The sequence below is a fragment of the Borostomias antarcticus genome, assembly GCF_949987555.1.
Source record: "Borostomias antarcticus genome assembly, chromosome: 3".
NCBI classification, from domain to species: domain Eukaryota; kingdom Metazoa; phylum Chordata; class Actinopteri; order Stomiiformes; family Stomiidae; genus Borostomias; species Borostomias antarcticus.
Window position 1 is genome coordinate 33007489 of NC_140236.1, and position 27813 is coordinate 33035301.

A 27813-nucleotide genomic window follows, 5' to 3' on the forward strand; every position below is an offset into this window, starting at 1 on the left:
TGCTGACTCGCCTGCCAGTTCTGATGTTTTACAAAGAACTGGGGGGTTTCTCTCTTTAAAAAAAATATTATTCTACAAGCAACAATTTAAATAGTTCTTAGATCTTGTACTCCCAAGACACGTTCAGAGGGAGACATTTTGTCTAATGTAATATATGCCATCACTCATTATCTGTGTACTATCAGGTATATTCCTGCCTGCTCAGCGTAAATGTAGCCCTTCATCATCTCTCTGATTTAGGCTTGTGCCTGTCATCTGTGAGCTACGGTGGTCTACTGGTTTATGGAGGTTGTTTAGACTGTTGTGGTGTCACGGTTAAATTCACATGCAATATCACGTTACGCTTTATGAATTATAAGCATTGAACATTCTGTATAGGTTGTTGATCCGATCTTTATAAAGATATTATTATCATTGTACAAAATATTATAGCTCAATAGTACTGTATTCCAAGTATTCTTCTTGGAATTTTGTTTGTTATTTCCCTAGTATCTAGTGTAAAATGTCATAACATAGCCTACTGTCAGATTAGCATTGCTTAGTTATAAGTGCTAATATGCATATTTTCACTTGTCCATCTTTTTCTAAATGGATCAAAAGTCAGTGTTACCAATCATTTGAATGACGTGTGCAGTATCAGATGTGAAGAACATACCTACGTTTGTGAATAGGAACACAGGACTATACAAGCCTTGCATTGATAGTGCAAACACATTTGGAATTTATTTATTTACCATTATTCTGAGAGGTTAGAGGTTCATTGAACAATCTCCAATTCATATTCTCTCTTCTGTTCCGGCCTGATAAAAAAGTTCAATTTCAAGTTCAACTTTATTGTCATGTGTGTTAAAAATACAATGAAATACTTGTGCTCTGGCTCTCTCTGCCTTAACACAAAGGACACACAATAACATTACATATTATACAACAACAATGTGCAATGCATATGGGTGCGTCAGCTGCTCCGCAACCTGACTGCATGTGGATAGAAACGGGGTCCTACTGAGACGGGTCCTGTGTGATCTGATGCTCTGGTAAATGAGAAAATGTAAACTGTCAATTCTTTCTGTGGACTATGCCATCAAAGTGATACGTGTATATACCTTTCTGTACATTTTTAAATTTATGATGAAATACATGCATCTTGAAAAGCCTTGTGTATTGGTCTTTTGCCAGTGATACTATTGGGTTTCAGGTGTGGTAGAACTGTATAATTCAGCCTACCTATCTTAAAAAGATAGATAGATAGATAGATAGATAGATAGATAGATAGATAGATAGATAGATAAGCAAAGTCTCAGATTTGAAAAATGTTTGGCCTTGAGTGTCAAAGGAAACAAAAACTTTATCAGCAAAAAGTGAAATAAACCAAACCTTTCTCCTTCCACAAAAAAAAGACTGGGTCAAGAGTTGAAGCAAGAAAATATGGTTATTACAAATGGGCATTAGAGGGGACAGGAAATCAAGTGGCGTCTAAACTGTCTCCAAATCTTTACAGGATAAGACAATTGGGTTAGAAATGCATTTGGCAGGATAGGAATTTAGGGGGACACAAATTAAAGCTGACAAAGAGATAGGGGCCACGGGAGGACGCTTCCTACATCAATCTGTACTAGGGGAGTTAAGTGCCAAGTGTGAATTTTTTTAAATATTGGCCGCCCAATAAATTGTATGCCAGAAGATTAGGTAAGGCCTGTTTAGTTCTTTGTTGGACAGAATATTTTACCCTTGGGGTATTTCCTGTTGCTAAAGTGCTTAAAAAAAATTTTGGAAGGAATAATGGCAAACATTGAAAAAGGAATGAGAATCTGCATCGCATATTCATTTTGATTGTGTTGATTCTACCTATCTGTACAAACAACATGGCGAGTGTTCCAGCACTGCAGGCTGGATTTAACCCCTTTCACCAACAAAATATTATGCATAAAGTGAAGGGAGACTATGTGAGATACTGTATTAATGCCCAGGTACCGGAAGCTAGAGGAGGCCAGGTCGAAAGGTAACATCTGGGCCAGGATCTGTTTTCCCTCTTATGTTCAACTGTTATCCTGAAAAGGAACCAAACGTTTGTAAAATGTCAAGAATCCCATTGATGCAGGCAGTAGGCCTAGTGTTCGAGACATAGAGTAATAAATCATCCTCGTACAGCGAAACCCTATGCTCAACCCCATTCCTGTAGGTACCATTGAAAACCTCTGAGCTTCTAAGAACGATGGAAAGCGGATTGATTGCAATAGAAAACAGTAAAGGAGACAGGGGACCGCCTTGGCGGCAACTGCGTTGCTAAGGGAAAAATTGGGTTTGGGTGGAGTACTAGCAGTAGGAGCACTATATAACAATTTAATCAATGACACATACTGTATCTTTGACCAAAACCAAATCTGTTAAGAGCTGAAAATAAATAGGTTTACCCCCGCTCCACTCGGTCAAAAGCTTTCTCCGTATCCATAGAGATTACCTTTTCTATGGAAGAGCATTAGGGCCAACAGCAGAGTTTTTTTTTTTTAAGCTTCTGAGTTTAAAGTCAGAAATTCTGAAGAAGTTATTTCTGACTTTTTTCTCAGAAATTCAGACTTTTTTCTAAGAAATTCACACTTTAAACTCAGAAGCTTAAAAAAATAATAAACTCAGTTGTTGGCCCTAATGCTCTTCCGTACATTTCAGTATCTTGTATACTGAAGCCATTTTGGACTCCCGAAATAATGCTCGGCAGACAGAGATCCAGACGGACAGCCAGGGTCTTCGTTAACAGCTTCATGTCAGAGTTGAGCAAACTTACAAGTCTCCAGCTGCTACATTCTTCTGGGTCTTTTTTTTTGGGGGGGAATGAGTGAAATCGATGCTTGAGTTACGGAAGAGAACCACACTCCAGCGAGTCGTTAAACATATCCAGCAACAAGCTAGTAGATCACAACATTTCTTTAAAAGTCAACTGGAAAGTGGTCCAGGCCCGGTGCCTTGCCATTCTGCATTAATTTGAGACTGTCTGTAGCCTCTTCTAAACTGAGTGGAGCATCTACAGTAGATTATTTTTAATTGTTTTGTTGATCACGGGGAAGTCCAGGTTATCTAAGAATTCGTTCATTAAGGTGTTGTCAGGTGGAGCCTCTGATTTGTAAAGATTAGAGTATGAAGTGAAAACATTATCTCATTTGGGTCCATAGCTAGGGTGTCGGGGGTTTGCAAATTTGTGAAATAAAAGGCAGACTTGCTTTAGTTGCAAAGCCAGCAGCTGGCTGGCCCTGTCGCCATATTTTGAAGAGTGGGAGGGGTGCTGTCTGTCAATTTTCTAAATTGCTTCCATCAACTCATGTTGTAAGAGATAATATCTCCACCAATTACTGCTCTAAAAGGTTCCCACAGAAGGGAAGGAGAAGTCAAATCAGATTTGTTATTGTGGACAAAGCTTTCTCAGAAATAAAATCACAGAATGTTTATATGATAACAACCCTGTAGTCTATTTAATCTCCAATTTGAGCGCTTTCCAATTTTAGGAAGCAATTCTTAATCTAATAAAAGGGGGCCTGGTCCGAAATGACTATGGCTAAATTTCACATAATTTCACTGAAGGAAGAAGTATTTTGTTAACAACAACAAAAATCAATGCGAGAGCATGTCAGATGAACATGGGAATAGAATGAAAACTCTTTTGTTGTTGGATGGCTGAAATGCCACGCATCCACACAACTGATTTGGTTCATAAGTGTTGTGAGACCCCATCCATATGGGTTAGGTTTTTTAGATTGGATTTGTCAAGGGTATAGGATTAACAACCAAATGAAGGTCTCCCCCCAAAATAAGGTGGTGTGAGTCCAGTCATAGTTGACAGCTTAAACTACTCTGACTGATAAGCTTAATAACTGTGTGAACCCTACCATTTACTGTATACTTTTAATGGAGCCTTGAAATTCATGAGAACCATATAGACTCAATTCAATGGATGTCAATACACTTTTTTGCCACCTATTTACTCTTATCTATCTTCTACTCTTAACTATCACCATTTAAACTATATTCGGTAGGCTAAAGATTTGCTTATTACTGCTATGACTTTTTATTTTGATATCACTTATACTTTTGACAGTATGGCATAGGGTTGCTCAAAATTCCCTAAATTGACCCTTATTAAATCCCAGGATTATAGAGCCTCTTCCCGGGAAATCCCGGGATTTCCCGAAGTGCTTTTTATACTAATTTAAAGCTATTACAGGCCTATATAAATAAACACACACAAAAAATCAACAGAAAATTTGCTTTATTTCTATGACAAACATGCAGCATTTCTGTTGAAATTATATAGAAAAACTAGAAAGTACATTTCCTGGAGAAAATGTGAGGTGGGCTAGCTGCTGCAGCTGTATGTAACAGCTACTGCTAGAACTACTACGGACCGGGCAATCTCCATGCACCCACCAGCGAAGACCGTGCCACTGACCGCTACCATTAATGTTATAGAAGCTGCTGCTAGTTGTTGTGAGCTCATGAGCTAACAAGCCAGCCACGCACATAAGCCAGACTTGACCTGGCCTGGTTATTCTTTAGAAAAATCTGCCTATGTCCTTATCCAGAGGGAGCCGTGTCTGCATATTTGCATGAGAACCATTTAGACTCAGCTCAATGGATGTCTCTGGGAGATATACTCCTTCAGTCAGAATCAGAATCTGTTTATTGCCATGCAGTCATTGCACTACAGACTCAGTTCAAATTTGATTTACACTCATGTTGATACAATTTTGTGTTTTTTGAGCTATTCAACTTATCAATGGAAAATGTATTTTCAGTACCTACTTGATACTTTTTTTTCAGGTAGATACTACATGACATTGTGATTATTAATTATTATTGATGCATTATACTCACATTTAGATGTCATTTATACGTTTCATGTTTTATACTCATATGTTTTATACTCATTTAGATACCATTCATACTTTTTTTAAATCAATTTTTGGTATACTTTTGCATTAATTGTAGGCTACTATTAAATCTATCTAAACTACATAGTATGCCTGCTTTCAGCAAGCACACACATTTTCTTCAGTAACTGTACCTTTTCTAATTGTATAAATGGCCCCTTTGTAGAGTTGGAGAATGGGCTTTATCCCAAATCCCAACACAGAGACATTCCAAAGAATGACAACTTTAGCAAACAGACTTTGCACCCTCCCTATCTGTCACAGTATACGTGATACGATTTGGGTCAGAATTTGCGGCTGATCACTGATCGGTTTATTCCACTTCAACTCCGACTCACATAAAGACTCCATCGTTATGGGAACTAAACCACAACAGATCCTGGATCAGTAGACTACTGGCTACTCCCTCGATGCGCATCCTAGTTTGAATCAACGAGCCAATCCGCGGCCTCACAGCACCGCTTCCGCTGGGATTCCTCTACTAGCGGCCAATGGGCGCACGGCTGCCTTGTTTGCTTTGCTTTTTGAATTCAGACCGAGCCGCAGGTTGAACACCGAGTACAGTGTGCGGCGATGGAGGATATACAGCTGTCAAGCAATTAAATTAGCTGGATTTGTGAAATCGAAGTTGACGTTGCAGAGATTACAAGATGCATTAGGATACTTTGTATAATTTTGCTCATGATTGATAGTTAAGTCGCTCGACACTGTTTTGCAGAGTCAGGATCAAATCTGCGTGCCAGCTATCGCGTTTGTGTCGCAAATTAACTCTCAGGTTGCTGAACTGGTCGACCAGCAGGTTTACGAGCTGGGTGAACGTTTGCTACTTTCCTTATCAGGTTGCTTTTTTGCCTGATATTTCCATTGTTTTGACATATTGGTAAGTTATGTGACGTTTCTGTTTTTAGTATACGTTAGCAACAACATGGCTAATTAGCTAGCTTGCTAGAGTTAGCTAGATAGCTACACGCAGACAGGCAACGTCGCCAACAAAGCCTGGCTGGTTAGACAACTATCTAGTTAGCTAGCAGCATTGTTAGCAGCTAAACATTCATGGAAGTAGATGGTTAGACATGATAGCTAGCTGAAGGTGATAGGTGTTCCGTAACTAGTGGCGAAATGCTAGTAAAAATAATCTAAATTCGCCGATACATTACATATCTATATATCCTAATAGTTGGCACAAGCTGGTTAGTTAACGTTATTGTCAGTTCGCTTCATCGTCCTGCTCTGATTGGTTCTGAGGTTTATCCTGCTGCCAGCCAGAGTCAGGCTTGACTCTGTCTAGACTCCTTTTGACCTTTCGGAACAAAAAAGTGCTTGAAAGTAGCACTCTACAAGTAGAAACTTGAAGAATTGTGGGACAATTTAAAAACAATCTTAAAACAACATACAGAGACATAGAGGTCCACTTTACAGGGGAACCTAGAAGCAGTTAGCTGGCTTTCTTCTTATTTGGCTTCGCAAGCAAAATGGGCCATCCATCTCATTGTCTATAAGGTTGGTTTGACAGTTAGCCCCACTCTCTTTCTGTTACCCCCTCTACATGCTCTCTCTCTGTCTCTCTCTCTCTCTCTCTCTCTCTCTCTCTCAAACCTTTGGCTGCCTGGACTGGACTGTGCAGTCACCAGGGCCTGACGTGGTGTCATGGCTGACAGCAGCATCCTTACCTTGGCAACAGCTCGTAGTCTGTTGGCGGACTCGTCCGTCTATGACTCCAGGATGGCTGACACCACGAGGGACCACACGCTCCTAGGCCTGACCTCAGAAGACATGGAAGGTTAGTATCTATAAGTACACACACACGCACACACACACACTCACTCTGTAGAGACTGACAAATACAGGAACGCATGTTTATCTTCTCCTCAAATCAATCAGTTTACAGATCAACTCCCACCCTCACTTCAGACTGCAACTCCCAAATAAAATGCTAGTTATTTTAACGTAATTGCTTTCACATGACCCCCTGAGGGCCCCTGTCTTACCCCTGCCTGTGCTGCACTCCCTTCTCTCTCACAGACTTGCCCAGGGTGGAGACTAGGGTCGTGCTGGTGGGAGAAGCAGGCAGGAACGGAGCACTTGTCAAAGCACTACAGGTACTCTTGCACCCCCCCTCCCACCTCCCAGCCTGGTTTCGAACCTGTGGCTCTAGTTGACCAACCAACTGGACTCTTGCATCATAGTCTTGTCTTCAATGATATTGTATTATAGTATTGGTTGTAATAGTTATAGCATCGATAGTTGACATGGCCACTTGGATGTTTCTCTAGAAATCTCCCTCATTAATCAATAATTCCCTTCTAGCCTTGTGTCCTCAGCGATGGAGTCATGGCTAGCTGGCTAGGAGTTAGTGCAGCTGTGTGTAGGCAGTTGTCACCCGACTCCCTGTTGGATGAGTGTCAATATCATAGGTGTGCGTCACCAGCCAAGCAGAGCGACGTCACTCCTCCCAACGTACTGCTTCATCTCAGTTCATTTTCATGTATTCCTTTATTCAGCAGGGACGGTGAGCCTGTAGTCTTAAGACAGAAATGTCACACGTGAATAACGATGACTTGACCAGGGATGGCCAGTCACCAGGCTAACGTTGATCAAATGGATTTGTCCTGCAGGCCATCAGAGTGATGGAGGTCCCTGTGGTAAAGATTAAGGGAGGGGAGCCGGGCTGCGAGGCCGGGGAAAAACTCATGATTAAGTCAATAGTCAATATGGTATAGTATGTATATATATATATACACACACACCTGTCTGTCTACAGACTAGGGGAGCACTGCATGCATGGCTTTTATAATCCACACAGGTGGCGTGTTCACAATTGCATGACCAACTGAGGGGCAATATGATTTGGTGGGTAATCTAATCTGATTGTGGCTAATCTCAGTGGTAACATGTACAGATGTTCTTCTTTAACACTTAGGGATGGCTTCCTAGACAGGTTCGTCGTAATATAACCCTGGGAAACTACCCCGTTGTGTCCAAACTAAACCTACACGTCTTTAACAATATCATCTCAATCACTGTCCACATGGGTTGGTGTGTGTATTGTATAATGCTTTGTCCTCTGTCACATGATGGAACTAATTCTCGGCATATATTTTAATATTTTACAGTTTACAAGTACCAAATGTAATTTCATCCTTCATCAATGTAAAGTCTTCCTGATTTTAAATATTGTAATTCTTCATTGAATTGATTAATTGATCCGTTGATTCAAGTACAGTCTAAAGTAGATTGAAGTTTCATGCCGTATTGTGCAATTTCATCATGGTCGGTGTGTGTGTGTCCGTCCGTGTGAGTGTCCGTCCGTGTGAGTGTCCGTCCGTGTGAGTGTGCGTGTGTGTGTCTGCCATGAATGCTTGAGATTACTTTTCTCTTCATTCAAGCCCCTGAGTGTGATTCTAATCGTTCCTGTGAGGACACTGTACTATGATTTTTATTTGTATTAACTGTAACAGAACATTTTTTATTAACTGTACTTACCATAACATGCTAATGATCCGTCTTCTGTCAATGTGTGTGTGAGGGAGAGAGAGTGCATCTGTGAGAGAGTGTGTATGTGTGTGTTTGAGAAACGGTGTGGTATCTCCTACTCACAATAGCCTCTCCCCCCAGGACATCAACACACCTTGCCTAAAGACGGACGACGTCCGAGAGTTTGGAGACGGCGAGAATGCAGAGTTCGAGACGGTTTTTGTGCTGGCAGACTTCAACTCCCCTGACTACAGCTACCTGTACAAACACGACAACCGGATTGTCGGGCCTCCAGTGATCCTGCACTCTGCCAGCAGAGAGGAGGTGAGGACTGTACAGACAGACGACAGCAGAAGAGAGGAGAGGCTTGCCAAACTGAACTGTGTTTTAATAATTTAAAAAAACCTAGTGCAATGCCTGTCGGCACCTGTGCCTGTAACTCTTAACACATCCCTTAAAGGCTATTGTTGGTTTTTTTTTTTTTTTTTCTTAAATGCACTAAAATACATTTACTCACACTAGGCTACCTAAAACAACTCCCCTTCAAAGTCTTTTGAGCAAAGAAACTCAATAGAGATTTTTTTTGCTGCAGAAAGTGACAGCAGTGTCAGGCGTCAATTGACAACATAGGATAGGAATATGGATCATCCATATGGCTTCTCCAATTATTTTAATGGTTTGCCAGCAGAAGACACGTTGTCTTACACTAACAAGATAATCCTTAGCAATGGGGTGAGGTGCAAGTACGTCTAAAAATTATTCTGTAATGGAGTACCTGAAGATGCATTTTTGATGGCATAGCCCCTTTAAGAGACTTGAGACAGACATACTGTTTCGTTTCAAAGGCAAATACTGGACACAATAGCCATGCATTGTTGTACTTTTTTCCTATGCAGCTTCCCATGATGAAAATGCTTTTTTGATGGCATGATACCTTTAAGAGACAGGAGACAGAAATGAGAACTCTTCTAATTGCTAATTTAGTATAGGCTACATTCAACTAAACTAAATTGTAAATGGTTAATTCACAAAGCCCCCTGCCATTACACACGGTTCTATAATGGTGGTATACTGCTTTGTCTCTGTAGCATTGCTAACTGTGGAGCATAGCCCCATCTTCAGGCTCCTTATATTCCTAGTAAGCTAGAATGCTAATGTCAGGCTATCTGTAGCTAGCTAGCTCCTCGTAGCATTGTAAGGCATGGTGTATGGGATTGACTGTCGCACTGGAACAGGAGTGTATCCTGCCGCGCAGGACTACTTTTTCCTGGCACAGCGCCCTCAGTTCGAGAGTCGCTCATCTAAACATCTTCACACGGAACGCTGGACTTCCTTCAGCCCTGAGCCACGCACCTGCCGCATAGCAACATACAGGGTTCTCCAGATAACCGTGCGACGGACGGACGGACGGACGGACGGACGTCATTATAGTTATCTGCTCCCCTCCCTCCCCCTCCTCTAACCTTGCTTTGAGCAATCTGTCTGATGTTACTAGTTTGGCAACAACCCTCATTGTGTGTGTGTGCCTGTGTGTGTGTGCGTGTGTGTGTGCGTGTGTGTGTGTGCATGCCTGTGTGTGCCTGTGTGTGTGTGCGTGTGCGTGCCTGCGTGTGAGTGCGTACCTGCGTGTGTGTGCGTGCGTGCGTGTGTGTGTGTCTACAGCCTCTCCCGTTCTCCTCGCGGCCCCTCTACTCCACCACCATGCTGAACCTGTCTCTCTGTCTGACGGGCTTCAGGAACACGGAGGAGGTGGTGAGTCACGCCCAGCTCACCACAACACTCCTCTCATTGTATTGTCTCGGGGTTTGATAATGCCAAATTGTAGGCGTTGACGTTTTTATCGTTGAACGTTGAATTGAGCGTCTGTGAGAGACTTATTAGCTGGATTTCGGACGTTATTTCGCGATCATTTCTGTTTGTTTTCGGCAGCGCCGAACGGAGACCTCTGTTTATTTCTCACGTGCTTCTGTCTGGCGCAGAAAAACCTGGTGAACCTGGTGCATCACATGGGCGGCATCATCAAGAAGGACTTCAGCACCAAGGTCTCTCACCTCATCGCCTACTCCACCAAGGGAGAGAAGTACAAGGTGGGCTATTTACCCCCCCCCCCCCTCCTCCTCCGCTGTCCTATCAGCCTGGCTTGCAGTCGCTTGTCCTCAGTTCTATAGAGAAGACTCTATCTTTACGTCTCTCCTTTTTCTCTTCCTCTCCCCTCTCTCTCCTCGTCATCCCTCCATCTCCGCCACAGCTGGCGGTGTGTATGGGGACGCCCATCCTCACCCCGACCTGGATCCACAAGGCCTGGGAGCGCAGAGACGACATGTGAGTCCACACGCACGCCGCCGGCTCGTTTCCCTGGTGACGGACACATCCCATGATATGTATGCACTTAAGCCTGGTTTATACCTCATAAGTCGGCTCATAGCTCATAGCTCTGGGTATTTATACTCAATAGATCGGCTCACTGACGAGCGTCCTGTGTCCATGGCAATGTACTGTACAAGCTGCACCGTTTATTTTATTTTATTTTATTTAACCAGGCAGGCATTTAAGAACAAGTTCTTATTTTCAAAGGCGGCCTGGCAAAAAGCAAAAAGCCTCTTGAGGGAACGGGGGTTAGGGGGCTGAAAAAATAAAACAAGGTTAAATATAAGACAGTTGAAGAAAAACAGCATACATTGACACATCACGTATATAAAACAACATGCAACACTACAATGAGCAATCACCAGCACAGACATACAGCAGCAGCAAATTATCAGCAAACATGCAAGACAGTTAAAAGACAGTTAAAGACGGCATACATGGAAGCATCACAATACCTATGGAGCATACAGCATACAACTAAGCATCACCACTACAAACTCTTCAGCAATCACGCAGGACAGTTGAAAAAAACAGTTAAGACGGCACACATTGAAGCATCACAACACAAATATAACATAACATGCAGCATACAATTACACAGAACACAACACAGAGCATCACACAGGCGTGGTAAAACGGGCATAACACAGAAGAGGAGTACAAATGGAATGAATGGCATAACAACTGAGGGAGGATGTTATATGGTGGGAAAGCATTTACACGAATCGGCGAGAGTGAGTGAGATGGCATTTTTGAAGGTGGGAATAGAGGTGAATTTGTCCAGTTTTAGAGTCTTTTGCAGAGCATTCCAGTCCGAGGCAGCAGCAGTCTAGAATGATGCAAGACCCAGAGAGGATTTGGAGTTGGGTATTTTCAGTTGGATGTAGAGAGAGGACCAGGTGTTGTGTGTGACAGGGAGAGGATGCAGCAGGCGAGACAGGTAGGGGGGTGACCGGTGAAGAAGGGTCTTATAGATGAGGGTGAGCCAGTGAATGTTGCGTCGGGTGTGTAGTGAGGGCCGGTTTAACAGGGAGTAAAGAGTGCAGTGGTGCGTGTTGAAGGGGGCGTTTGTGGCAAAGCGGATAGCAGAGGGGTAAAGAGTGTCGAGTTTGGAGAGTTGTTGCCCTTACATGCAGACCTGTATATTGCGTCACCAAAGTCAAGTGTGGGGAGGATGGTCATATTGATAAGGGTGAGTTTGGCGGAGGAGGTGAAGGAGGAACGATTTCTGTAGAGGAAGCCTAGTTTGGCCTTGACCTTAGACTGTAGCTTTGAGATGTGAGAAAAAGATAGAGTGGAGTCTAACCAGACGCCCAGGTATTTATAGGTGGTGACGTGATCCAGGATGGCTCCCTCAGAGGTAGTGATGTTTAACGGTGAAGGGGAAGGAGCACCCTTCCGGTGGAACCACATGGCCTTTGTCTTAGATGAATTTAGTGACAGTTTGAGTTGGGTAAAGGCATGTTAAGTTAGGAAGCTATTCTGGAGAGTGGATTGAACAGTGGTGCACGCAATGCCACATACTGGTTTGTTTACCTCAGCTTTACCCCAAGCAGCCTTGGCTGGAGCTAGCTAGGCGGCTTTGAGTTCATATGTGTGGTATTTATTCAGTTTGGGGAAAAATCTCACGATCGCATGTCGGTCTCATTGGGTTGGCGGTCAGATCGGGCCGTCACGCCGGTGCGTAGTATTTCCAAACGTTCGCAAATCGTTTGGTCGTTGGTTGTGTGTCCTCCGCTGGCCAGTGAACCGATCAGAGCTGTGAGACATAGTGACACGGTGTGAGCCGCCGGAAACTTCCGGAGGTATGAGCCAGGTGGCTCAGTGCCTGTGAGACGTTCCAAGTCAGTGAGCCAAAACAATCTGTCTCACATGGGTTGTGTCACGATGTATGAATTGGGCTTTTTCTTCCCCAGTTCCATTTTAAAGCCTACTTGCGCCCACTGGCGTCTGATGTGGGTCTGTTGTTTTGATCTAGCACCTTCCATGCGGGAGATGAGGAGTTCCGTACAGAGTTCAAGGTTCCGCCCTTCCAGGACTGTGTCCTCAGTTTCCTGGGCTTCTCCGAGGAGGAGAAGACCAACATGGAGGAGAGGACGCTCAAACATGGTGGGTGTCTGTCTGTAAACACCTCAGAAGATGAGGAGACCTGACCTATATGGCCATATGTTGTGGCATGTGTACACTTTCCACATGGTCATATATTGATGGTGCGTGCGTGTGTGTGCGTGTGTGTGTGTGTGCGTGTGTGCGTGTGTGTGTGCGTGTGTGTGTGCGTGTGTGTGTGTGTGTGTGTGTGTGTGTGTGCGTGCGTTTGGTTTTCCAATCTTCACATTGCCTTCAGCACTAGATTATGCTCTTAGTCACTTGTTTTAGAAAGGAGATGCACTTGTGAGTTCTGAAGTTTCCTACGTTAAATGCAATTATTGTAAGTCACTTTGGATAAAAGCATCAGCTAAATGACTGTAATTGAATGTGTGTGTGTGTCTCAGGTGGCCGCTACCTGGAGGTGGGAAATGAGAGGTGCACTCACATGGTTGTGGAGGAGAACTCTGTGAAGGAGCTTCCCTTCGTACCGGGCAAGAGGCTCTACGTGGTCAAACAGGAGGTGAGCCTCGGCACGGACCTCCACCTTCCAGCACCCAGACATGACATCCTGAGCCACAGACCTCAACTAGAGCAGGAGTTGTATTGCTATTGACAAGACCTTTTTTTAGAAGAAGAAATATGATATACTTTGCCTTTCCATTAGACAAGTAACTCTTTTCTTTCTCCACTTTCTCTTCTCCTCTCTCTTCGTCTCTCTTGCTTTCTTTTCTCCTCCCTACTCTCTCTATCTGTCTCTCTCCCTCTCCCTCCCTCCTATGTCTGGTGCAGTGGTTCTGGGGCAGTATCCAGATGGACGCTAGAGCCGGGGAGTCCATGTACTCCTATGAGAGGGTAAGGTCTGGAGGAACCATCCCAAACTCAACTCTACCCTCAAGCCGGAAAGAGCTGCACATCACACCTTTCTCCCTCGATTCCTCCCTATCTTTTACCCCCCCCCACCGCTCCCTCTCTCTCTTTCCCAACCTCCTCTTCCACCCCCTCCCTCTCCCCCATCCCTGTTTTCCGCCCTACATCTTTCTTTTTTACCCTCCCTCTCTCCCCATCCCTCCCATCCCCAGATGGACAGTCCGGTGATGAAGAAGGCCGTGTCGCTCCTCTCCCTCAACACGCCCAACAGCAACCGCAAGCGCCGCCGCCTGCGGGACACGCTGGCGCAGATCACCAAGGAGACGGAGATCTCGCCCTTCCCGCCCCGCAAGAGGCCGTCGGCGGAGCACTCCATGTCCATGGGCTCCCTGCTGGACATATCCAACACGCCCGAGACCTGCAAGGCCCTGGCAGGTCAGAACACGCCCCCCCCCCCCCCCCCCCGCCACACACACACCGGTTGTATTTTGGGGTGCGCCAGATTTAGTGAACCCAGTTCAGTGACGCCAGTGGAACGGTCCCGAATGTGCAGAGAGGCGTATGCCCCCAGGTCAGAACCACATCCGGGTCAAATACTTGACTGTCAGGTGCTTTAGGTGTGCTTGATTTAGAGTCTTAGGGCGCTGACAGGTCAATGTTGGCCATATCCGTGTAGTGGAGGTGGCTCAGAAGCTCTTCGGAGTCAAATGTATATGGACAAACGTATTGGGTCACCTACACATTTCACCTACAGGGGCTTTTATGACATCCCATTCTAAATTCATAGGCATTAATATGGAGTTGATCCCCCCTTTGCAGCTATAACAGCTTCCACTCTTCTGGGAAGGCTTTCTACAAGATTTTGGAGTGTGTCTGTGGGAATTTTTGCCCATTCATCCAGAAGGTCAGACACTGATATTGGACGAGAGGACCTAGCTCGCAATCTCCATTCTAGTTCATCCCAAAGGTGTTTGATGGGGTTGAGGTCAGGGCTCTGTGCAGGCCAGTCAAGTTCTTCCACACCAACCTCACCCAACCATGCCTTTATAGACCTTGTTTTGTGCACTGGGGCACAGTCATGCTGGAACAGAAAAGGGCCTTCCCCAAACTGTTCCCACAAAGATGGAAGCATAGAATTGTCCAACATGTCTTGGTCAGCTGAAGCATTAACATTTCCCTTCACTGGAACTAAGGGGCCTAGGCGAACCCCAGAAAAACAACCCCAGACCGTTATCCCTCCTCCACAAACGGCAGTTTGCAAAATGCAGTCAGGCAAGTAACGTTCTCCTGGCATTCACCAAACCCAGACTCGTCCATCAGACTGCCAGATAGAGGATTCATCAATCCACAGAACACGTTTCCACTGCTCCAGAGTCCAGTGGTGACGTACTTTACAACACTCCAACCGACACTTGGCATTGCGCTTGGTGATGTAAGGCTCTCTCATCCAATTTGAGTGTCTGACCTCACAAATGCTCTTCTGGATGAATGGGCAAAATTCCCACAGACACACTCCAAAATCTTGTAGAAAGCCTTCCCAGAAGAGTGGAAGCTGTTATAGCTGCAAAGGAGGGACCAACTCCAGATTAATGCCTATGAATTTAGAATGGGATGTCATAAAAGCTCCTGTAGGTGTAATGTTTAAGTGGCCCAATACTTTTGTCCATATAGTGTATTTTGCGGAGCTTGGAACCCCCAGTTCAGTCGAAAATGTCGCCCTTTGACCTTGAGTGCTCAGGGCTCCAGGGTGAGGTTGAGGGTCTGACTGCTGCCGGTGTGTTGCAGAGGCCAGCGTAGGGAGCAGCAGCAGGTGTAGGAGAGGGAGAGGAGGAGAGGCCTACAACAGCAGCAGCAGCAGGAGGAGGAGGACGAGCGCCAGAGAGAGGAGGAGGAGGAGTAGTAGTACGGACATAGGGAGGGACTGCTCCTTCCAGCACACTAGCACCCCCCTGCGGGAGCCAGGGACCCCTGGGGGCGTCGGCCCCCACCACCAGCTACCCCAGCCTACAGACATGGAGGCCTCCTCCTCCTGGATGGTAGACTCAATTTCCCAGGAGGCGGTGTGTCTCGGCGAGCGTCAGGACAGTCCAGGTCGATTAGATTCGATTACACTCAGTCACAGATTCACAGGGTTCCCACTGATCATGGAATTTCTGGAATATCATGGATTTTTTATTTATTTATTCCAGACGTAATGTCAGGAGATTTTATTATTTTAGTTATTATTTTATGTCATAGAATATCAGGGGATTTTGTTTGTAGCATGCTTACATTTTAGTTGCCATTTATCAGAATGTAATATTTTTATGCAGTAGCCCATTTTTCATCATCAACTTATCTCACTCGTTTCCCGTATTGCGTGAGCGGTTGTTATGGTTACTTGATTTTTCAGCACCTATTTATCCCCTTCCCGCTTGCAACAGTTTTTCCGTTCATTACAGGTCATGGAAATTCAGCTTTTTAGTCACTGAACGTCAGGGAATTTGACATTTGAAGTGGGAACCCTGAATTTAAAATAACAAATGTCAGATATCGTATTGTTCTTCCGTCCTCTGTACAGACAATCCACATATGTAGTATATCAGTTCAGAAAGATAAGCGGCACAAACACGTTTTTCTTAACTGTTGTTCTTGCGTTTGCGGTTCTCCAGAGGGTTCCAGGCCGTCGAAGAGCACGGGGCCGGCCCAGGCCAAGCAGTCAGCCAGGTGGCAGGTCTCCAAGGAGCTCTACCAGACGGAGAGCAACTACGTGGACATCCTCTCTACCGTGCTGCAGGTGAGCAGGCTCTGGCTGCCCCCCGACCACGGCTGATCACACCTGCCGCCATGGGCCGGTCGCCCCCTGAGAAGAGACCCTGACCACGCTACGCCGCCTCCTATAAGCACACGTGTGTTTGTGTGTGCGTGTACCTGTTGCTGCGTTCCATTTGGTTCGGGAAGTTATGATTTACGAGATACTCCTCGCAGTTTTAACTGGAACGCCCCTCTCGACTTTTCTCCACTCGTGAACTCGTACAGTATCACTTACCACTACCCCCAGTTCGCTGTGGAACTAGATGGCAGCTCCCTGTGTAACAAAGTGAAAATTTAGTAATACTGTTTTATTAGCATTTCCGTCGTATTTGTGTCTCATTAAATCAGTTGTACACACATTCCCAGAGGATTTCTTCGCAACCTCTTTTGTGTGCGACATACAAAAGACGGCAAACAAAGCTAGCTAACGTCCATCTTTGTTCCGAGCTGCTGTTGGAGTCTATTTTAAGGAGGTGACCTCGTGGGCGACGCTGTCCTCCGTCTCTCCCACCTCTCACCTCACTATGTGTACCCGTCTCGTCTGAAACGTCTGTTTTCTGCAGCTCTTCAAGCTCCCGCTGGAGAAGGAGGGGCAGGTGGGCGGGCCCATCCTGGCCCAGGAGGAAATTAAGACCATATTCGGCAGCATCCCAGAAATCTACGACGTACACACCAGAATAAAGGTGGGTGGGGCTTCTCCTTCACGCAAGAGCTCGCCACCTCCAGTCGGTTATTTGACCTTTGACCTCAGCCAATCACCGCCTTCATTTGTTTGCAGACTTCTGTTTACTATCTGAACTCCAGCTTTGAGGCGTGTGCTGTTCTCAGTTTTGTTGTCGTTTATCTTCCCGTTGTTGTTTATGTTTGTTTGTTGTAGGCTGACCTGGAGGAGCTGGTGATGGACTGGTCAGAGGACAAGAGTGTGGGAGACATCATCCTCAAATACGTGAGTAGCTGCTAATAGTGTGACCATAGAGACTGATGCTGTATTTCGTCACCGAGTACAACGTCTGTTCAGGATTGAATTTCACTCTCTGCCCATTGTTGTTGGCGCTCATGTGTATTGCTCCCTCCCACAACGTGTGCGTGTGTGTGTGTGTGTGTTTTAAACCAGTCTAAGGAGTTGGTGAAGGCCTACCCTCCCTTCGTCAACTTCTTTGAGATGAGCAAAGAAACCATCGTCAGGTGTGAGAAGCAGAAGCCAAGGTTCCACGCCTTCCTCAAGGTCAGCAGCTCAGCGCGTGTGTGCGCGTGCATGTGTGTGTGTGCGTGCGTGTGTGTGCGTGCGTGCGTGTGTGTGTGTTTCTAACCCTTTGTGTTATTGCTCCCAGATCAACCAGTCAAAGCCAGAGTGTGGCCGTCAGACACTGGTTGAGCTGCTCATCCGCCCTGTACAGAGACTGCCTAGTGTAGCCCTGCTACTCAACGGTAACACACACAAACACACACACACACACACACACACACACACACACACACACTCTGTATAAACACTGCCTAGTGTAGCTATGCTACTCAACGGTAACACATACACACACATACATACACACACACACACTCTGTATAAACACTGCCTAGTGTAGCTATGCTGCTCGACCGTAACACACACACACACACACACACACACACACACACACACACACACTCTGTATAAACACTGCCTAGTGTAGCTATGCTGCTCGACGGTAACACAGTCCAGTTTGTCGAAGCTTTGGTTGCTTGTTCAATGTTCTGCAACTTTCCCAAATTGAACTCCCTCTCTCTCTCACCGGATTCCTCCTCCCTCCCTCTCCTCCCTGCAGATATAAAGAAGCACACGACGGATGACAACCCTGACAAGATGACCCTGGCGCGGGCCATCGAGTCCCTCAAGGAGGTCATGACGTGAGTCTCCACTGGCCGCAGCACTAGAACACTGACATCACGACTGGAGTATTGACAAGGATCCCACGATACACTATGTATCGCGATACATGGGTCACGATACAATACGTATCACGATACATTGTGATGCGATACAGTACATATTGCGATACGTCGCGATACTCTACATGATTTGCTGACTTTTTATAAATACAACTCCATCTCCCGCTCCCTGGAGGTGATCCTGAGGGCGGAGGGAATGTAAGGAGAGAATGAAAACCCATTTTACCTCAGTGCTTCAAGAGTATGAAATGAAATTTGAAACATGAATAATGTATCTATGACTGAATAATGTATCTATGAAATTTGAAACATGAATAATGTATCTATGACTGAATAATGTATCTATGACTGAATTCTATCTTTCATTTCCTTTATCTATATTCCCTGTCTCGTTCGGTATATTTTCCTTGTGCAAAAAAAAATTATTTTCTTTACTGTATTGATACTGTTCCACGGAAAATGTATATAGTATCGCGGAAAAAATATCGCGATGAATTGCTGTATCGATTTTATTTCACATCTCTAGACTGGAGCAGCCTGGGGAATTTTCCTTTTTCGTCTCGCTGCTCCCCGAACTGCCATTTCTCTCTGATCTACATTGATGCTTTTGTTATTTCAATCCCTGTCTCTCTCTCTCTCTCTGTCTCTCTCTCTCTGTCTGTCTCTCTCTCCCTGTCTCTCTCTCTCTGCCTCCCTCCCCCCAGTCACATCAATGAAGACAAGAGGAAGACGGAGGGGCAGAAGCAGATCTTTGATGTGGTGTACGAGGTGGACGGCTGCCCTGTGAGTCCAGTTGGTCCGTTTGTTTCTTTCCGTTCTGGACAAGGGTCAGCTCTGGACGGTCTGCTCATGCTTCTCTCTTCTCTTCCTGTCCTCCTCGTCCTCCTCGTCCTCCAGGCCAACCTGCTGTCCTCCCATCGCAGCCTGGTCCACCGCGTGGAGACCATCGCCCTGGGAGACAAGCCCTGTGACCGCGGAGAGATCGTCACCCTCTTCCTCTTCAACGACTGTCTGGAGGTACAGTACACCATGGTTTATCTCCCCCGTCATCCCTTCACTCAGCCCTAATGTCTCTCTCTCACTCCCTCCCTCTCTCTCTCAACCTCCCTCTCTCTACCTCCCTCCCCCTCTCTCTCAATATCCCCTCCTCCCTCCCCCTCTCTCTCAACCTCCCTCCCTCTCTCTCTCAACCTCCCCTCCTCCCTCCCTCTCTCTACCTCCCTCTCTCAACATCCCCTCCTCACTCCCATCCTCTCTCTCAACCTCCCTCTCTCTACCTCCCTCCCCCTCTCTCTCAACATCCCTTCCTCCCTCCCCCTCTCTCTCAACCTCCCCTCCTCCCTCCCTCTCTCTCTCAACCTCCCCTCCTCCCTCCCTCTCTCTCTCAACCTCCTCCCTCCCTCTCTCTACCTCCCTCTCTCAACATCCCCTCCTCCCTCCCTCTCTCTCTCAACCTCCCCTCCTCCCTCCCTCCCTCTCTCTCTCAACCTCCCCTCCTCCCTCCCTCTCTCTACCTCCCTCTCTCAACCTCCCCTCCTCCCTCCCTCTCTCTCACTCCCTCCCTCTCTCTACCTCCTCTCTCTTTCAACCTCCCCTCCTCCCTCCCTCCCCCTCTCTCTCAACATCCCTTTCTCTCTCTCAACCTCCCTCTCTCTCAACCTGTACAATCATGACACATACTGTACTGTTCCAGGCTTTTCAAACCTTATCGATATTATGTTGAACTACACTACAAGTTGGTAATTTATCAGACCCTTTTATCCAAAGCGGCGTACAATGTTTTGATTTAGTGTTGGGGTTAAGTGCCTTGCTCACGGGCACAACAGTAGCCATCATTATCAAGTGGCCTGGCCCGGTCTGCTCTAACCACTGGGCTACCCACAATACTGGACTTCTTTCCTTCCTGTGTGTGTGTGTGTGTGTGTGTGTGTGTGTGTGTGTGTGTGTGTGTGTGTGTGTGTGTGTGTGGTGTGGTGTGTGGTGTGTGGTGTGTGGTGTGTGTGTCGCGCGTCTCAACAGATCGCCAGGAAGCGTCACAAGGTGATCAGCACGTTCAGGAGTCCCCTTGGCCAGACCCGACCCCCGGCCAGTCTCAAACACATCATGCTCATGCCGCTGTCCCAGATCAGGAAGGTGCTGGACCTGCAGGACACCGAGGGTGAGACACACACACACGGCTAGAACACACACACACGGCTAGAACACACACACACACACACGGCTAGAACACACACACACACATGGCTATAATACACACACACACGCCTACACCACACACGGCTACAACACATACACACGCTTCGGCTGCACACATGCAACACATACCACACATTTATTGTCTAACGTGCACACACATTCCCCTCACCCCCCCCCTGCCACCTCCAGAGTGTCAGAACGCGTTTGCGCTGGTGGTGCGCCCCCCCACCGAGCAGGAGAACCTCCTGTTCAGCTTCCAGCTGACCGGCGAGGACACGCCCAAGACCTCCTGGCTCAGGATGCTCTGCAGACACATCGCCAACACCATCTGCAAGGCCGACGCGGTGAGCACCCACGCGCCTGGACCTCTATCCTTCTGTGGTCCATCCATCCATCCATACTCATCCATCCACCCATACATTCATACATCCATACATCCATCCATAGTCATCCATCCACCCATACATCCATCCATATATCCATCAATTCATCCACCCATTAATCCATCATCCATACATACATCCATTAATCCATACATCCATCTATCCATCCATCCACAGTCATCCATCCACCCATATATCCATCAATTCATCCACCCATTAATCCATCCATCCATCCATCCATCCATCCATCCATCCATCCACAGTCATCCATCCATATATCCATCAATTCATCCACCCATTAATCCATCCATCCATCCACCCACCCACCCATCCATTCATTCATCCATCCATCCATCCATCCATACATCTATCTATCGATCCACACATACATCCATCCATCCACACATCCACACATCCATCCACACATCCATCCATCCATCATCCACACATCCATCCATCCATCCATCTGTCCATCCATCACCCCTCTCCCTGGCCACCTGTCAGCCTCACACAGCCCAGGGAAGGCTGTGTGACGTCTCCTCGCTCAGCCCCTCAGGATCCCGGAGGGTTTTTCCTCATGTGATTGTGTTGTGAACAGGAGGACCTGATCCAGGACACGGAGCCGGACTCGGTGCAGGTGAGCACCAAGGACATGGACAGCACTCTCAGCAAGGCTTCCCGCGCCATCAAGAAGACCTCCAAGAAGGTAAAACCAACGGTGTGGTTGGCTGCCACGTTTTCAGTCGTATGGTCAGTGGCTGGCACTGGGCGCTGCCGAGTCTGATGCCGAATTGTACGCGATGGTGTGTGTGTGTGTGTGTGTTTCTTCAGGTGACCAGAGCCTTCTCCTTCACCAAGACCCCCAAGCGCGTGCTCCAGAGGGCCTTCCTGGCCAGCAGCACCCCCGACGACAAGAGTCCCGGCCTGACCTCTGAGCACATGGCCCGCATGGGCAGCAGCTCCACTCTGTCGGTACGTCTCTCCCTCCGTCATCCCTCCATCCCTCCGCCATCCATCCATCGCTCCGTCATCCATCCATCCCTCCATCCATCCATCCATCCATCCCTCCATCCATCCCTCCATTCATCCATCCATCGATCGCTCCGTCATCCCTCCCTCCATCCATCCATCCCTCGATCCATCCCTCCGTCATCCATCCATCCCTCCATCCATCCATCCATCCCTACATCCATCCCTCCATTCATCCATCAATCCATCCGCCTTCCTCGTTCCGTCAGATTGTGTCCCCTTCCTCCGTCCATCGCTCCATCTATTGCTCTGTCCATCAATCTCCCCAAAATCTGGTGCTCAAATCCTGGCAATTCATTGGTTTCGCAGGAATCCCTGCGACACCAATCAGTAGCGACTTTCGCGATCAGGCGTTCCCACCCATAGATGCCTAACCTGGGCTAGCGTCTCTCATTTGCTGCTACAGTGATGTATACTGCTCTATTATGTAATATGAGGAACGCAGCGATTCAACGTAATATTTGAACATTAGTCTGGAGAGAGACTATCCACCCTCTGATGTTAGTTCGTTCCTTCATCTTCTGTGACTGCCTGTACCTGTCTGTCTGCCTGCCTGTCTGTCTGTCTGTCTGTCTGTCTGTCTGTCTGTCTGTCTGCCTGTCTTTCTGTCTGTCTACCTGTCTTTCCTCTCTGTTCTGCCTTCTGTCTGTCAGTTGTGTCCTCTCTCTCTCTCTCTCTCTCTCTCTCTCTCTCTCTCTCTCTCTCTCTGTTCTCTGTCCAGCTGTAGAGGTTAATCTCGTTGTCTGTCTATATCCCGCCCCGCTTCAGATCGCTCGCTCTACCTCCACCTTCAACCTCAGTAGCTCCGCCTCCAAGAGCTCCAACGCCACGGTGCAGCGCTCTAACTCCCTTGACCCCGCCCCCCGCCCTCGCGTACCTGTCTGCATACGCACCCCCTGCAGCCCCGGCCCCGACGCCGCCCCCGCTAGCCTCCCCCGCCAGGCTGCGAGCTCTGGCCAGCCGGCCCTGCTCCAGCCTCAGCCCCAGTCCCGGTCCCGACCCACCCTCTCCGTCTCCAGCCTCCCAGGAGGTCCGGGGGTCCGGCCCAAAGGCAGGCTTCCCTCTGGGGCGTGCAGGGACCTGCTGGTCTCCTCCATCCCCCCCCACCGGGCAGGCCTGATGAGTCCTCGCAAAGAGACCCTGCTCTAGGCTCCGCTCCTCCTCCTCCAGCTCAACAGCACGGCGTACCGAAGTGAGCAACTCGTTAGCGCGGTACACTAATGGTCCCTTCCCAAATCAACCTTCTCCTGTCTTTCACTCTGCGAGCCTCTTATGGAGATCGGATAAGGGGGAAGCAATATGGTGGTGATTCCAGCCAGCCAATTCAGAGGGCAGATTGAAGCTATTATTACAATGCCCGCATCTGCCAGCTGACCAGGCATCTCCACAAGTGCATTTGGGGGTGGAGGTCTTAGGAAGGTGGTTTGGGACTGAGCCTCTGTCCTTTGAATAATCCAGATTACTCACTTGGGGAGATGTGGTGGCTGACTCCCTCACTGGGCATGGTGGAGGCTCTCTCACTCTGTCACTGTCCTCGGTATGCACTCTCTCCCACCCCTGTGGCCTGTTCAGGAGCATGAAACAACATCACAGTGTTCAGATAGAGGTTATGCTGCGTCCCATTTGTACCGGAAACGTCAGGATTCCCGGGTTCGACGTCAAAGTTGTCATCAAATACGTCACCTGAACTCAGGTGAATTCCACCACTGTACTTGGTATCTAACTATTATCTAACTTGCCTAGATAAGGTGAAAGTGGGGTTTTCTCATTTTGTTTCTGGAACGCATTCAACTGGGATGTGACGCCGGGCACCAAATCCGGGAATCCCGACGTTTCCAATAACGCAGCATTGGTCTGGGATCAGTGTGTGTGTAGCGCAATCTAGAGAAGCAATAGGAGGCTGCATATCCATCTGGGATGTTGTGAACCCTCCTGAATCATTGCCTGGGCGGGGCTGGTGGGTGGTGTCACTCATGTCACTCTTGCTTGGTCTCTGTAACTCTCATCTACCTATTCGTTTGAACCGTTTCTCGACCATTCCTTTAGTCCTCAAATGTCAGATATGCCTGATTTCACACTAGTTGACTTTTTTCTCTCTTTCCGTCTACCCAGGCGGGCCATTCTCCCTCCATGGTCAACCTGTCCTCCATGTTTGAGAGGAAGTACCATACCTTCAGCCGATCCACCACCCACCTCTACTGAGCTCCGACCCCCTCCCCCCCATCTTCTCTGAGCTGCGATCCCCCCCCCCCCCCCCCATCTCCTCTGAGCTCCGACCCCCCCATCTCCTCTGAGCCCAGACCCCCCCATCTCCTCTGAGCTCCGACCCCCCCCATCTCCTCTGAGCTCCGACCCCCCCATCTCCTCTGAGCTCGGACCCCCCATCTCCTCTGAGCCCGGACCCCCCCATCTCCTCTGAGCTCCGACCCCCCCATCTCCTCTGAGCCCAGACCCCCCCATCTCCTCTGAGCTCGGACCCCCCATCTCCTCTGAGCTCCGACCCCCCCATCTCCTCTGAGCCCAGACCCCCCCATCTCCTCTGAGCTCGGACCCCCCCCCCCCCCCCCATCTCCTCTGAGCTCGGACCCCCCCATCTCCTCTGAGCTCGGACCCCCCCCCCCATCTCCTCTGAGCTCGGACCCCCCCCCCCCCCCCATCTTCTCTGAGCTCCGGGGTCCACCACCCACCTCTTACGAACGACAAACCACCTGTTCTGGGCTCCGATCCGCGACCCTTGGGTTTATGAGCTCTGGTCTCTTCGTGAGAGTGCTGATCCAACACCCTGCTGTTCTGAACTCCTCCCAGCACTGATCTTGGACAGAGACAGGAGACTGTAGGAACGCTTGTACGAGTGCACTACTGTAGTTCACCTATCTAAACTCAGGCCATCTTTCTCTGTTTTACTCCATGCTATGGTACTGCACAGTGTCAGGCCCTGGAAGGGCGTGATTAACACCAGACTGCTATGGTCTGACTTGACTACATGAAGGAAGCTGCCTGTTGTTGTTTTGTATGTACTTAACAATATTACGTTAGCCTATACCGTGTATTGGAAGCACTTGTATTATGGGCTCAACTGTTAACTGTCACGTCGTGTATAAATAGAAATTTAATTTCACTAACATTCTATATCGTTTTGTCCTAGCAGGTTAGGCCTGCCACTAAATGATTAACCAATCAAAGTATTTCTTTGTTTTTATAGGAACAAGCCTGTTGGGTTCAGTTTTTATAGCTTCCAGCTTTTATAAAGCTCTAGAAATGTTTTTACTTTTGATACAGATGATCAGCATTTGGGGGAATTAAAGCAAACAGCATATGCCATTATGTCCATTTGCTCTTATTTTATAAGTGATTTGTTTTGTGTCGTCCAGTGGGTTTTCTGTTTGAGAAGGGATGCTGCGTTGTTGAAGTCGCCTACATATTTATTCAGAATAATTTTATGAATATTCTATAAAAGTCATTTTTCTCGTTTCTCCTCTCTGTGTTAATTTTGCCTCTTTCCTTTTGTTCTGTCACACCTTTCTTTTCCATACCTCTCTCTTTCTCTGTCTGTATCAAATGAACTTACAGCTGATCCAAGTGTGAAAGCTTATTTCTGCTGCTTTATTCTGCCAGAGGATTCTGTTATTTACCGTTTTGTCAACACCAGATGAATAAAAAAAAAGAAATAAGCATTTTCACACCATTCATTTCTATTGAATATGTCACTTTTATTACTTTTGGAACTGACTTTTATTAAATTTTAATAAAATTCCCTCTATATAATGTCCTGGTTTTTGTCTTTATTTATATGTACTGTATATGATGATGTTTTGATATATTTATTATTGCCATAAAACGCCTCATGATATCTTTATATTATGTGGAAATAGCCTCTTAGTCTACCCAATGTTTCCTGTAGACGGAAGTATTTCCAAACTGATCAGAGTGGCTGGCTGGTAAATCAGGCCTCAGCTGGTGATGAATGGGGCAGAAGTTAATCTGTACCCACTGCAGTGAGGACCACTTAGCCAAGTCAACGTGCCTGATATTTTCCGGGTTCCGTTTTTCTTCAGGTATCAAGTGAAATTCATGGGTTTCAAATGTAGTCCTAGACCTGCCATATTGGGACCAACACAGATGTTTCAATTTATCTGATTTGTCTCTACTGCATATAATCCTATGGAGTAGAACTAATTAACTAATTTGAAACACCTGTGTTGGTCCCCAACATGGCAGGTCTAGGACTATTTGAAACCCATGAATAGAACGGTCAGTCTGTTTGAGCAGGCAACCGCTGTAGGCTAGTTTAGCCTGAATAAAACTAACTTCTAGTAGAGGAAATGGAAAGATTAATTAATTATTTATTATTCATAAATATAACTAGTCTTAAAATATTTTCTGAAAGCCGGTTTTACAAATGTATCGTGAATGGCTTAAATACACCCAGGATTATAGAATTAATAGGCCTAACGAATTTATTGTGGATTAAACAAGGTTCTCCAATTTAAGCAGATTCATATTTTGCTATTGCTTGATAAGTGATCAATAATGGAGGAGACGGAAAACTGAGCATTTCTACATTCAAAGTTATCTTTATTCTGGGTTTAGGATTACATTCTATTTTCACTTTTAATAAACACAAAATCAGTACGACTGGGTTTTATTAAAGCTGGTAGTGATATTGACAGTATCATTGGTTTTCCACTGTCCTTCACTCTCTCTCTTTCCCCATCCCTCTCATTTTGGGGGGACAATTATGAGTCCATCTCTGTACTGCTGTTTTGGCCCTGCGCTGATGCTGATGAAATTAAATATGATGTAAAGTATAAGTATGAATGCATTTATAATCGTCAAGCCTTCAATGTTATTCCACGTTCTTGTCTTGGTGAACTTGGGTGATAAAGACAGCGCTGGGTCTGTAAGAGTTTACACCTGACCTTGTAGGCTACTGCCCTCTAGTGGTGTAGGCTACTCACTCACCTCTGGCAGTTCTTAAAAGTTGAGTCACGTTCGTTAGCTGTGGACATGTCGGAAAGGTAGGTGAGCAAATTATGACTTAAAAATCATATGGATTGGATAGCAGCTGATTTATATACAAATATTTCAATTGTAGCTTGCTACAAGTGAAATGCGTAGTCTTTTGCAACGGTTCGCATAGGCTTTCAGGAAAATGACGCACTTCATGGGCTGCTCTGTTAATGATTATTCCAATTACAGCATTAGACTTTTCGCTATTGACTGGTAGTAGCCTAGTGAACTGTTGGCATTTGATTTCATACAAATAAAGAAATGCGACCATTAGAGGCTTTGACACCTTAAGTGGGCAGATTTAGTTACAGGCATTTGTGCCTATTAACTTCTTATTTTCATAGGTTACTTACTAAGAATAATACTTTGTCTACTCAAGCAAACAAACTTGAATATCGACGTTTCGGTCCAACGACTTTCCTCAGGAAAACTTTGAGGAGCTTTTCTTCATTACAACAATTGACACCTGGTGATTGACTGCGAGAGTCTGCAAGGGTTATAAATAGCGACATAGGCTATTAATTACAATGACGACGCCAAAAACCTACGTGGTTGGGACTTTTTTTTATCTTCCGTTGGCTGAGTCACTTTGCAGTTGCAAGTATCAACATTCCTTGCAAAACTACTCAATATAGGCTACAATGAAAGTTGCCATTGTCAAACTTAACATCAAATTTGACGCTTTATTTGTCATACAGCACATTCATAACACACGTTGGAATGGGTGACACATGGGAATACACACACACACACACACACACACA

The 27813-nt window shown here is 46.5% G+C and overlaps 1 protein-coding gene across 1 annotated transcript; it reads left to right on the forward strand.

The window, feature by feature from the left end:
* Positions 1-6563: 6563 nt before the first annotated feature.
* ect2 (epithelial cell transforming 2) lies at positions 6564-23188 on the forward strand (the record flags this gene model as incomplete). The annotated part of the gene is made up of 24 exons (XM_084436278.1): positions 6564-6696; positions 6939-7015; positions 7532-7630; positions 8532-8714; positions 10053-10142; positions 10370-10477; positions 10639-10712; positions 12736-12866; positions 13250-13365; positions 13635-13697; positions 13925-14147; positions 16364-16488; positions 17069-17188; positions 17383-17451; positions 17620-17730; positions 17837-17933; positions 18308-18389; positions 19136-19214; positions 19329-19448; positions 20451-20589; positions 20817-20971; positions 21609-21716; positions 21842-21982; positions 22808-23188. 24 exons carry the CDS (start codon positions 6564-6566, stop codon positions 23186-23188), a joined length of 3024 nt encoding a protein of 1007 aa, XP_084292404.1.
* Between the last annotated feature and the right edge of the window lie 4625 nt (positions 23189-27813).